This window comes from Macrobrachium nipponense, chromosome 39, assembly GCF_015104395.2.
Source record: "Macrobrachium nipponense isolate FS-2020 chromosome 39, ASM1510439v2, whole genome shotgun sequence".
NCBI classification, from domain to species: Eukaryota; Metazoa; Arthropoda; class Malacostraca; order Decapoda; family Palaemonidae; genus Macrobrachium; species Macrobrachium nipponense.
Window position 1 is genome coordinate 7,370,538 of NC_061099.1, and position 13,631 is coordinate 7,384,168.

The 13,631-nt window shown below is 37.5% G+C and overlaps 1 protein-coding gene across 3 annotated transcripts in view; it reads right to left on the reverse strand.

Moving 5' to 3' along the window:
• Positions 1 to 13,631, reverse strand: part of LOC135210090 (zinc finger protein OZF-like) — a 57,543-nt gene that overhangs the window by 42,578 nt on the left and 1,334 nt on the right. The window contains exons 2-3 of one of the 3 annotated variants that reach the window (XM_064242887.1): positions 5,439 to 5,520; positions 7 to 4,875 (exon numbers count right to left, since the gene is read on the reverse strand). The exons of 1 other annotated variant lie outside the window; for it this stretch is intronic. In XM_064242887.1, coding sequence (XP_064098957.1) covers positions 3,391 to 4,767 — 1,377 coding nt within the window. In that variant the 5' untranslated portion in view covers positions 4,768 to 4,875; positions 5,439 to 5,520 and the 3' untranslated portion in view covers positions 7 to 3,390. Of the gene's footprint in view, positions 1 to 6; positions 4,876 to 5,438; positions 5,521 to 13,631 lie in introns of those variants that run through there. One more of the 3 variants, XM_064242888.1, reaches the window with a different exon arrangement.

The window sequence follows — 13,631 nt, forward strand, 5'->3', positions numbered from 1 at the left end:
TGTCCAAATTGCTAACTTTGCTCTTAAGTTGGTAATCACCATTACTTGGCCACAGCTTGCTATCCTTAGGAATGTTCAAGGAGAAAGAGTTCAATCATGAAATGATAGCAGGAATAAAGGCCCATACTGACAGGGTTGAGAAGCCCCAATATAACAAAAGTATGGAAAGGGAAAATGTAGGATTTTGATATGAAACATGGAACCAACACTGTTTACGTTGTATGATTTGAAAAAATAGTGTATCATAGATTTTACAATAAAATGACAGAATCACTATAAAAAAAACTCTTGATAACTGCCCTTTAATAATACTGCTTTCAGTTATTCTACGAAATAAGACCCATCAAAGATTCTACGCCTTTGCAATAGCACACATCCAAGAAGTTAATCACCTGAGCAAGTAATCTTTACTTCATGAATGCTACTGAATTGGCTAGGCTAAAGAACCTTTCACACTATCTACACAGATTCAACTTGACAGCAGCATTGACTTGACTAATGGGAAGAACAACAGTTCAGCCTAAGCTGGCCACCAAGAACTCTTACTCTTTAAGCAGTTCACATGTGAAAACCATAAACATAAAGATCCTTGTATTACAAGTATGTATTGTATGTATCCAGAGGAGATGCATGAAATTCTTTCCAAAAACAACACACTCAAGAAAATCATCAGTCAAGCAGAAGATATCCTTCCATTTCTTAGGGCCATATGTTTATGCTACTTCAAGATCCCATGAAATGACAAATTCTTAACAATAGGATATTTTCCAGGCGCAGCTAGGTTTTAGGCAAAAAGGGTTTTAACCCTCTTACGCCGAAGGGGTATAATAAAAATCGTCTCCCGTATGCCGAGGCGGTCTCGGAGTGAGCGCCGAAGTGGAAAAAATATTTTTTTCAAAAAAATCACAGCGCGCTTAGTTTTCAAGATTAAGAGTTCATTTTTAGCTCCTTTTTTTGTCATTGCCTGAAGTTTAGTATGCAACCATCAGAAATGAAAAATAAATCATTATCATATATAAATAATGCGATATATGATAGCGCGAAAACAAAATTTTATATATAATTGTATTCGAATCGTGCAGCGAGCAAAACGGTTAAAGCTAACGAGTTAATTTTTTGTTGTTGAATTGTACACTAAATTGCGATCAAAGCAACACAGAGAAAATATTATCACAAAATGATGCATGAATTCGTAATGCGCGGACGTAAAAAACTTTTTTTTTCAAAAATTTGCCATAAATCTAAATATTGTTCTAGAGACTTCCAATTTGTTTCAAAATGAAGATAAATGATTGAATATTACTATACTGTAAGAGTTTTAGCTTACAACTGCAGTTTTCGACCATTTCGGATGAGTTAAAGTTGACCGAATGTCGAATTTTTTATATATTTTTTTTTATATGCAAATATTTCGAAAATGAGAAAAGCACAACCTTCAATTATTTTTTGTTGTATTCTACATGAAATTGCGCACATTTTCATATATAAAACTCTATGAAACGCCTAATATGAAATGGAGCAAATATAACGATAATGCGACGTACGCATTTCGGAGATTTGCGGCGGAGAATCCGCGCGCGGAAGGAAGGAAAGTTTTTTTAAAAATTTACCATAGATCTAAATATTGTGCTAGAGACTTCAAATTTGTTTCAAAATGAAGATAAATGACTAAATATTACTAGACTGTAAGATTTTTAGCTTACAATTGCGTTTTTCAACTATTTCGGTAGAGTCAATGTTGACCGAACGTGATTTTTTTTTCTATTTATCGTGATTTATATGCAAATATTTCGAAAATGAGAAAAGCTACAACCTTCAATAATTTTTAGTTGTATTTTACATGAAATTGCACACATTTTCATATATAAAACTTTATGCAACGGCTAATTTAAAATGGTGCAAACATTACGACAATCGCACAAAAAAATTTCTGATTTTTTTCGGAAGAGTTACCGCGCAGACGTAAGGAAAATGTTTTTTTTTTCATAAATTTACCATAAATAGAAATATTGTGCTAGAGACTTCCAATTTGTTGCAAAATGAAGGTAAATGATTGAATATTACTAGAATATAAGAGTTTTAGCTTACAATTGCGTTTTTCGACCATTTCGGTAGAGTCAAAGTTGACCGAAGGTTGAAATTTTGGCACTTATCGTTATTTATATGAAAATATTTCAAAACTGATAAAAGCTACAACCATGGGTTGTTTTTAGATGTATTGTGGATTAAATTGCGCACATTTCCATTTATAAAACTTTATGTAAAGGCAAATTTAAAATGGTGCAAACATTACGACAATCGCACAAAAAAATTTATCGGAAGAGTTACCGCGCGGATGTAAGGAATATGTTTTTTTTTCATAAATTCACCATAAATCGAAATATTGTGCTAGAGACGTCCAATGTGTTGCCAAATGAAGGTAAATGATTGAATATTACTAGAATATAAGAGTTTTAGCTTACAATTGCGTTTTTCGACCATTTCGGTAGAGTCAAAGTTGACCGAAGGTTGAAATTTTGGCACTTATCGTTATTTATATGAAAATATTTCAAAACTGATAAAAGCTACAACCATGAGTATTTTTTTGTTGTATTGTACAGCAAATTTAAAATGGTGCAAAAATTATGTAAAAGTGACGAAATAATTTCTGAGATGTGTCACTGATACTTTTTAGTGCGATAAGAAAGACATTCGCGCTTGCGCGCCTGTGTAACGATTGTAAACAAAACAACGCCTTGATCCGTGAGCTCCCAGCATCCCCCAAGGCGCTTAATTCAAATGTTTTCGGCTGGTAGGCCTATAAGTATTTTTCCGCAAATTTAAAAAAAAACTTTTTTATGTCGACGTTTAATACGTCCAATCGGCACCCGGGAGACAATTTATCTCGACGTTTAATACGTCCAATTGGCGTAAGAGGGTTAATTAACTCTTATAAACAATATACCCAGCCCAACTTCCTTGAAGCATGTTCTAACAGTATCTGGTAGATAATGGTTTACTAGGACAGTATGTTTACAAGTACAATAATAAACACTGCAGCATTCAATGGGGGCATGCAACATCCAAAATCAATCAGATTGAGCCAATTAGTAGTCTTAGGATCCTTCTGCAAGAACTCAATTGCAACTCATCCCTAGGGCAAACCAGCCAGCTCCTCCTCTAAACAGTTTCATGTTTATAGTATGATTATTATTAGCATATAAAAATTACCGAACACACTACATTCACAATATCTGAATGTAAGAGCTTTCAACCACCAACCTGAATGAATGTTCCTCCTTTGTGCCTGAATACAGTATCAAAAGACTATAGTAATAGTCTCATTAACAAGCAACAATACAATTTTTAAATTAGGATAAAACCAAGATCACTAACATTTTTAAATTTGTGTTATAAATACATATCTTCCTGGGAATCTGATGACATTGTATCTTCATTTTCTTCTTTTATGTATATAAAATCATCTGGCTCAATCTTCACCTGAGAAAGATTCTGGCTCTCACGACTCTTTTCTTCACTGTTTTCATTTAACAGTGTATTTGGATCACAGTGAATTTCCATTCCTTCCACACTACTGTCATCTTCATCAAAACTCTTGTCCGCACTTTCACGACTACTTGGTGTTCTACTCCCAGGTTCTTTCTTACCAGCACTGTCACTTTTGCCAAGTCTCTTTTCTGCATCCTCAAGCTTGAAGGATGTTCCACTCCCATGCGCCTTCGTACTCACCTCCCAATTGACTCCATTCTCCTCTTCTGAGAGAGGCATTAACTGCATATCAGAATGCTCTGCTACATGCATATCAAAAAGTCTTTTCTTATTAAAACCTGTACCACAAAAATCACAAGTGTAGAGGAGTTTACCTGTATGCTGCTTCATATGTACTTTGAGATTTCTCTTTTCACCGAAGTCTTTCCCACACACTTCACAAATAAATGGTCGCTCGCCTGTATGTTGCTTCATATGTCTATTAAGGTGTTCTTTTTGAGCAAAGGTTTTACCACATAAGGCACAAAGAAATGGCTGCTCACCTGTGTGATGTCTTGTATGCTTATTGAGATGTTCTTTTTGTACAAAGGATTTACCACAAAGTTTACAAACATACGGTCGCTCTCCCGAGTGGTTTCTCATGTGCCTCCGAAGATTCCCCTTTTCACTGAAAATCTTACCACAAACTTTGCAGGTTATAGCATGTTGTGACATATGTGAATGATACAGACCTCGCTCTGCAAAAGACAAACCACATGGCTCACAGAAATATGCTGGATCCCTCGTGTGACACTTCATATGTTTAGAGAGGCTTCCTTTTTGAGTAAAATCTCTATTGCACATTTCACAAGTATACGGGCGTTCGCCTGTATGTTTTCGCATATGTATCTTGAGATTTCCCTTTTCAGTAAAATTCTTACCACAAATACTGCAACAATATGGTCGTTCACCTGTATGTTGTCTTGTGTGTATCTCCAGGTGACCTCTACGAGTGAAGCCCTTCCCACATAAATCACATGAGAAGGCCCAAATATTTGTGTGTTGTTTGGTATGTTTCTCAAGTTGTGCCTCTTCAAGAAAAGACTTTGTACACAAATTGCAAGGGAAGGGCTTCACTCTCGTATGGCCTGCAACATGCCTATTACGAGTTCCCTTGTGTGAAAATGTCTTACCACAAATATCACAAGGAAATTGCCGTGCCTTTGGTTCTGGGAAGAAGGGGTCTTCACTGTCCGCATTGGTACCCTCAGAGTTGTCAAAAGAATTACTTTCTTCCATAATGAAGAATAAGTAAAAACACTCCGCAAAACTTCCCAGAGGGCCAAACTGGTTTCGTCAACAGTTTTCTGACTGCACGACCTTGTCTCGTTTTAGAATTTAAAGTAACTGAAAAGTAAAAGAAAAAAAAAGTATGTGTCAAAGAAAGGTTTAGCACTCCTCTACAGATGGTTTATAATTCTCTGGCATTTCTACACTATTACCTAAAATACAATGACAAGGATTATCAAAAATAATTTGTAAATATCTCTGACTGGAACACCATCTGAAATAATTCTTATATACTATCCTATTTTTAAAAAATTAATCCACAAGCCTCACATACTACACCCTTGGTATTCATGTACTAACAAAATTACATTTTTTTATAGTTATGTATCCATTACAACATTAAGAAAAGCATTTCCATTTAAGTACTACAATTTTTATTGAAAAGAGAATCAAGATACATACATTGGTTTTACAAGCTGAATATACTTCTCTCTATACTCTTCAATTATCAAGAGAAAGAAAACACATGAATAATGTAGTTTCCTTCATATTTCAGCACATTTAACTAGTAAGATCTTGTAGTACCAATTATAATCTAACTTGGTAACTTAAGAGGCACAAAATAGTACTTGTCAGGGATTATGATATTTGGAAAGTTTATCTCTTTTGCTTCAAGTTACCTTTGGAAATATTTAGGGTTGCTGGCTGTCCATGACTAGCAGAAAGACGAGATGAATTTTGCACCTCTCAGTCAATAGGAATCTGAAAATGAAAATAATGGTCTCAATAATCACTATGGATTATTGCCATTGTTTTACATTTATGACTCCAGCTGTAAGCACAAATCATTATACTAAATGCTCTACACCAGTTCACACTGTGCATTGAGCAGTTTAATAGGCTTAAATCATACGTATAGACGCTCACATAGCTCGCCTCAAGGATTTCTTCCTCCTTAGGAAGAAAAGTGAAAACAGCAGCTATGTAAAGTGGAAGTTGCAAGCAGGAAGCAATGCAGTTGGGGACCAAAGGGCAATGCAAAGAACTTTTATTACATTACATATACTATACTGTAATACAGATTTGCACTCAAGGAACATGGCAGGAAAATCACTAGAGACAATCACAAATCTGACAATTTAGTATGAAGCAATGAGAGAGAGAGAGAGAGAGAGAGAGAGAGAGAGAGAGAGAGAGAGAGAGAGAGAGAGAGAGAGAGAGAGAGAGAGAGAGAGAGAGAGAGAATGTCTTAACCTTACAATGTGCTACAAACTAAAGCTAACTAGATTTTGCACTGAAAAAGCACTAAAAAGCAAAAGTGTAAAGAAGGCAATATCAGTAGTTTCACTAAGACAGTACATATAGAAAAGGAGATACTTAATTATTGTTTCAATATATTTAAAATCTATATAGTCAATAAAAATGTAAATGTCAAGTTTTTTCAAAATCTTAAATCTCTGGAAGTTCTTCACCAATTGCTTTGAAATTTTGACACTAGCATTGCATTTGAATATAAGCGTGTTTTTATTATGGGGTTTCATCCTACCTCCACCCCCTCCAAAGGGGGTGCGGATGAGAAGGGATTCCCTGAAACGGAACTTTCTGCTTTCTGGTTCTGCCCGTGAAATGGGGCTGGTTATGCCTGTAGACTTAGTTATTTTATGAATTTATCTTACATAACTTCTGCATATGACTTATCATTTGGAAAAGAATACTATAGGGTAAACATCAATGACATCAAAGAGGGTGGAGTTTGAGAAGGGGGTTGACAGAGAGAATGAGAGGGAGAGGAAGCGAGAGAGAGTAGACAGGGTGTTAGGGAGAAGAAAGAAAGAGAGAGAGAGAGAGAGAGAGAGAGAGAGAGAGAGAGAGAGAGAGAGAGAGAGAGAGAGAGAGAGAGTTGGTATTAGCATGAAGAAAGATGTTAAGAGACAGTGATGGTTGGAGAGCGAAAGAGGGAGTAAGAGAAAGGAGCTTTCTCTTTTCTTTCTTTTCCATTTAACCAGACTGAACCACAGCAATGCGTGGCCAGGTACAGTTAGTTTAAAATAAAATTAATACATAACATAAAAGTTATTTAATTTCAACATACAAGTTGGTAATTTACAATTTTGTAATTACTCTGTATTTTACATCCTACTCTCATACACAGAATTTGATCAGTACATTATAACTGGCAGTCCCTTAAAAACTAAACTTTTCCCAAAGAAAAAATTGTGTAAATACCCAAAATGTTTCACAGGCATTCCGTAAGCATACAAACCATTACTTTACAATAGTACATTATTAGACAGCCACATATTTATTCCACCGTAACGAGACAGGGGTGCCAATCTGATAACAAATAAGAGGAGCACTCTGCACTGGTTGAAAGCTTGTCTTTCCTTGACACTTTGAAAGATACCGTTTAACTGTCAGGTCTAAAGAAAAGCATCAACATCAACATCACCTCCAATGCCTTTTGACACAATAGGATTCTGAAGAATTCTGTCACTTCCAACTTTACTGAGCTTTCACTTCCACAAATCTGCATGTGTTGTTAGTACAGTAATCCATTTTGATCAGTTGTAACACTGAAGGGCTCACTCACTAAATCACATAACATCTGTAAAAATCACCTGAAAGTTAGCAAACCTGTCCAGAAGCTTTTTCCAGATGTTGACCAATATTTGGTATAAAGGTTTGGGCTCAGCCTTGACATCTTCATCCTTTTAGGCATCTGGTGCCTTGGTCTCCTTGTCCTTGTTCAACCTAGCAATTATCATGGCCTCCTAGTCACTGCCACCAGAAAGCGAAAAATTCACGCAAAAGTTAGTAGATTCATTGAGAAGATTTTTCCAGGCACTGACAAGCATTTACTGCCTAAGAGATTTTGTAGCTTTGGCCTAAGTAAACAAAGCCAAGGGAAGGTTACAATGATTGACGTCTTTCCTCTCGTAACATTTTCCTCGTTCCTTTCATCCTCAAGGACCACCTATCCTCTAACTGGCATATGACATGCCTTGATGAAAAAGCTAGATAAAAGACATGGTCTTCTTCAGTAGAAACAATGCAATTTTTTATGATCAATTACATTTTTCTTGAATATATAAACCATAAGTGTTTTATATGGATTTAACTTTAAGAACATGCTAGTTCAGAAATTGAAGCTTGGTAACAAGATGGGCTTTTTTAAATCAAGTAGGTAATAGGTGGAAGTACTATGCTACCTGTTCACTTTTTGTTTGGACACATGGACAAGTGCAGGGTTTGTAAGAGGTGAGATTATGCTAAAAAACTGAGTTTGAATATTCTGAAAAATGCACTCAGTTCATTTGAGAATATAAACTTGAACATTAAAGTTGGAGGAAAAAATTAATAAGGATCAACATTCAAGGGTGACATGGTCCATACACACTATCATACCTGGGATGCTGTTGCTGTTCACTCTTTCCACAGAGGGAACTTGCAATTGTCATCCTTACTGATGTCAGAGCCAGTCAAAAACAAAAGGATCAACCAAGTTGTATAAACTTCAATGGCCACAGTTAGGAAATGACCAGGAGAGAGGAGGTCTTTCTTCTACCACAGCCGAGGAAAATGAGAGGGCTGATAAAGTGAGAGTGGGTAGTACTCCAACCCTCACCTACCTGACACTAGTTAACTATACAATAAGATACCAAGCTTCAATACCTAAACCAATAGCACTGAAAGCTATAGCCAAATGAGTGATGGTTTGTATTCTCTGAGGAACATAAGGTAAATGACTGAGCACCGACATAGCAACCACCTCTCTTTGAATGCTAACACACCCTGAAAAGCGCTTGAACTATGCCATTATTTCTTAATTTAGGAGAAAACACTTACTTCGAGAGGAGCGTAGAAGTGTTGGTGTGCAGCCTGGAGAGGTCACAACTCTTGACTGATGCTCATGGCAGCGAATTCAAGTTACTTTTTCGCGAAGATGGCCTCATTCCAGGATCGTTGGCCACTATATTGCCCCTCAGTCATTTACCCTAGATACTGTTTTATATGAACCACAAATTTGTTAGGAACAGCCTATTGCCTAATCAACAGCTGACCAATTCCAACAGAAAATAGGGTAGCATCCAACCAAAGCAACAGATTTCTGTTGTGGCTTTGAAAAACAGGTTTACCATATCAAAATAAGTATATCACGCGTAGAAACTCATGTGAAATATTTTGCATTGTTTCTATACTATTATATGAGCTGATATATTTGTTTTTACCATTCAAAATTTTTCATGTAATAGGATATAGGAATATTATATTAGGAGAGAAATTAAATAGTAATCTCGCCTTCAACGAACAAAACCACTGAAGTGTACTACCTAGAACCTACTACCTAGGGGGCAACACCGCAGTGGATCCATCGTCATCGCATGGATCAACCTTACTCACTCGATATTTAATTGGTGAAACAAGAATACAATTACATCTTTAAGCATACCATTCAAAAGATCGACGTTTCGTCAACATAATGGGATACAGTGGTACCTCGACATACGAAAGTCTCAACTTACGAAAAATTCAAGTTACAAAAGCAAATATGAAGATTTTTTTGGCTCTACATACAAAAATAGTTCACGAAAGGTTTTTGCTGTAAAGTCCCGAGATTCGCCCGGACCACCGATAACAATTTTAAAACTCGTGTGCCGCCAACTGAGTAGACTCGCCACTATCCTCCCGCTCTCCCATTGGTTCCTGATGCTAGTCACCGCCTTAAGATCCTGCTCTCCTATTGGTCAGCATCTCTCCCATTGTGCATCTACGTAGCAGCGTTCTTCGGTCACTCCAAAGCAGCATTGTTTGTGTACGCACGCGAAATTAGTTTGTTCTATACGATTTAGTTTATTAACGTAAATTCGTTAGTGATTTCGTTGTATAGTACTACTTTATCGTGTAGTGTGAGAACTTTAGTACACACGTATACTACATAACTTAATTACATACAGTATATACGTAGTCATGGGTCCCAAGAAAGTTGCTGAAGTTCACGGAAAGAAGAGGATGCTTTCTATGCAGACAAAGATGGAGATCATTAAAAAATATGAAGCTGGCATGCGGTTGAGTGTGATTGCTAAGGAATGAGGCCAAAATCCGTCGACGATAGGCACCATCCTTAAGCAGAAGGAAGCCATCAAAGCAGCTAAACCTTCCAAGGGCATGACTATTTTGTCTAGCAAGAGGAGCCATGTGCGCGACGAGATGGAGAGGCTGCTTCTTGTCTGGATAAAATACAAAGAAATCGCTGGCGATACGATAACCGAGATGGTAATCTCCCACAAGGCCAGCGCTATTTTCGGCGATTTGATTGCCCAGGCCGAAGACGACGGAGGAGAAGGGACATCGATGCCAACCTCAGACTTCAAGGCTTTTCATGGGTGGTTTGAAAAATTCCGGAAACGGACTGGCATCCATTCGGTGGTGCGGCAGCCAGCTCGGACACGAAAGCGGCCGAAGCCTTTATTAAGACGTTTGATGAGATGACGATCAACGAAGGCTACAGTTCTCAGCAAGTCTTCAACTGTGATGACTGGACTTTTTTGGAAAAAAATGCCTCGTTGGACGCACATCACAGAGGAAGAGAAGAAGCTACCCGGGCATAAGCCTATGAAAGACAGGCTTATGCTTGCACTTTGTTCGAACGCCAGTGGGGATTGCAAGGTGAAGCCCCTACTTGTGTATCATTCTGAGAATCCTCGAGCCTTCAAGGCCCACAAAGTGCTAAAGGAGAAGCTTCCAGTGATGTGGAGGGCTAATGCAAAAGCCTGGGTAAAGAGACTTTTGCTCACCGAGTTGGTAAATATGCGTTTCGGCCCAACAGTGAAGAAATTCTTGGAAGAGAAGCGCCTCCCACTGAAATGTCTGCTGTTGTTGGATAATGCCCCTGCTCACCCTCCTGGCCTTGACGAAGATATCCTAGCGGAGCATTCTTTTATCAAGGTTCTTTATCTTCCGCCTAACACCAACCCTCTACTCCAGCCCATGGACCAGCAAGTGATATCAAACTTCAAGAAGCTGTATACAATACATCTTTTCAAGAGATGTTTTGACATCACCAATACCACAAACCTCAATTTGCGTGAATCTTGGAAGGAGCATTTCGATGTTGTGATATGCATCTGACTCATCGATCAAGCTTGACAGGAGGTTTTGAGGCGAACCTTGAATTCTTTGTGGAGGAAACTCTGGCCTGATGCCATATCCGCCCGAAACTTCGAGAGATTCAACGTGGGCAAAGCTGGTGCAGATTCAGAAACAGTTGACGATCCTGAAACTGTTTCGCAACCAGATCTTGACGAGATCGTTGCACTTGGCAAGTCCATGGGGACTTCTCGAAGAGCACCAAGAGGAGCTTACGACGGATGACCTGAAGGAGTTGGAGGCCATGCAACATAACGTCATTCAAGAAGAGTTCTCTAGCAGCAGCGAGGAGGAGGAGGACGACCCTATGACAACGGCAGAAATTAAGGATGCTCTAGCTGCTTTTCATAAGATGCAATCATTTGTAGAAAAAATAGACACCCAGAAAAGGCTTACACAGGTCGTATGCTTGCGCAGTTCGATGACGTTTGCCTGAGTCGTTTCAGGAACATTGTGAAAAGTAGGCAGAAACAATCTTCCTTGGATATTATATTTTAAAGAGGCCTTTAGTAGGAGTAAGCAAAAAGGAAGATCCAATTGATACTATGAAAAAACAGAAGTTGAAAGTGGTGAAGAAATTGAAATTTTGTATAAAAAAAAAAAAAAAAAAAAAAAAAAATAAAAAAAAAAAAAAAAAAAAAAAAACGTAAAGTATAAAAAAGTAAAAAAAAAAAAAAAAAATTTACTTTTCAGTTTTTTGTAAATTTTAGTCTATGTTTCCTGACATTTTTTAATGTGTTTCATAAAGTTAAGTGTATGTACTAACAAGTTTTCTGCCGTTTGTCCTCTGTCGCCACTTTCAGAGATAGCCTCACTCGAAAGGTAAGGTTCCACATGTTACTACATGTACATATGTACGTACAGCATTTCTTGTATACCATGTACACTAATACACTTTATTTACAGGTACTATGTAGTACATGTTAGTAGTACGTATTAAGTTAGGTATTGAAAGGTCCAAATTGTTGTATTTCATCGTTTATTGGTCAATTTAACTTTATTATAAAATTTACTGGGGTGTTTTTGTAGGGTTTGGAACGAATTAGGCAATTTACATGTAAAATGCGGTTCAAGATAAGAAAAGCTCAGGTTATGAAGGCCGCCTCAGAACGGATTAATTTCGTATGTCGAGGTACCACTGTATATGAAAGCGCCATACGAACTAAAATAAGCACGTGATGTCTTTGTAAAATATGTTTTCCAGGCAGTTTTGAAATCCAATATGGCGGCAACCACGTGAGGTGCCGTTCGTAAGCACAGCGGAGCCACCATCTTTCCCAGCACTTATTTGAACTCAAGATGCAGTTGTAGTACAATAAAACAACATTTTGTTGCCTATATTACTTTAAGTAGTATAAAACTTCTTATTCCCAGGGTCATGGTTTGAACTGAAATTCATTTTTACCTTGTAATTGGTGGTTTTATCCTTACTGCCATCACAACTGAAACTCCACAGTGCTTATTTGATTGTAATTATACACGTTTTGGTCTTAATTCAACATTGCAGTTCCTGGTTCCTGAGCGCTCACTCCACAAACACAGTTGCGGGCAGCACACGAGTACACAGTTTATGAGGTGCAAAGCTTTATTCCCTTAATTGTTTGCTTTACTCATTATTTAGTTTAACTTTACTTTGTTACTTCAAAATGTTTATATAATTCATGTCTATTATCCCTTTTTTTACAACCACATTAATCCCAAAAAATTACAGATATTTCTAAGGTAGATATGAGCAGACGGCAAAATGACCAGGAGAGAGGAGGTCCTTCTTCTACCACAGCTGAGGAAAATGAGAGTGGGTGGTACTCCACCCCTCACCTACCTGACACTAGTTAACTATATAATAAGATACCAAGCTTCAATAACTAAACCAATAGCACTGAAAGCTATAGCCAAATGAATGATGGTTTGTATTCTCTGAGGAACATAGGGTAAATGCCAATCTAGTGGAGCTTCACACATACGCCGATGCATTTGCAAACTGTTTCCATGAATTCTAGTTGTCATAGTAATGCAATAATGATAAAATTGCTCTTATATGTGTATACTGCAAATGGATACGCTAATTTCACTTATTTCCCTGGTTTTGTGTAAGTCTTATACCCAGTTTGGAGGGTAAATAGGGCTACATACCAATTGGCAACACTGATAAACATTAGAAGAGCGTGAAGAACGCCGTAGGTGCTGTTCACAGCAAAACTGTTGATATTTGAGTAAGGAATCTAGTTACTTTTTCAACAACGAATATTTTCAAATTAATAAGTAATCCTGAATATGTAAAAAATCTATACAATTCATGACCTTATACTGCCATTCAACTATATATTTAAATAATTATCTAGTGCACGCTTCTTCTTCTACTACCAAAAAATTGTAGTTTCCTTGGTTAAGTTGTGGGTGGAAGTCATTGTTCATGATTTTTTAGAAGAAAGTGCCCTAGCGGATTTAGCACATGGAATGGAAAGTTTATCGACACAAGCGATTCCGCAAACGTCGAGATGGCATCAATCTTCTAAATATTCAGAGGGTAGATCTAGGGTACTTATCCGCGGCGGCCTAGACTATGGCAGTTGCGGTTTTTCTATGCAGTTTTACCTACTGAACAAGAATTTTAAATAATATTTATTCGGATGACTGTAATTAACCCCTCAGGGGCCAGTACTAAACACGGCGAAATACATTGGACGGCCCCCAATCCCTAGTGGATGTCGTATCCGCGGTTACGT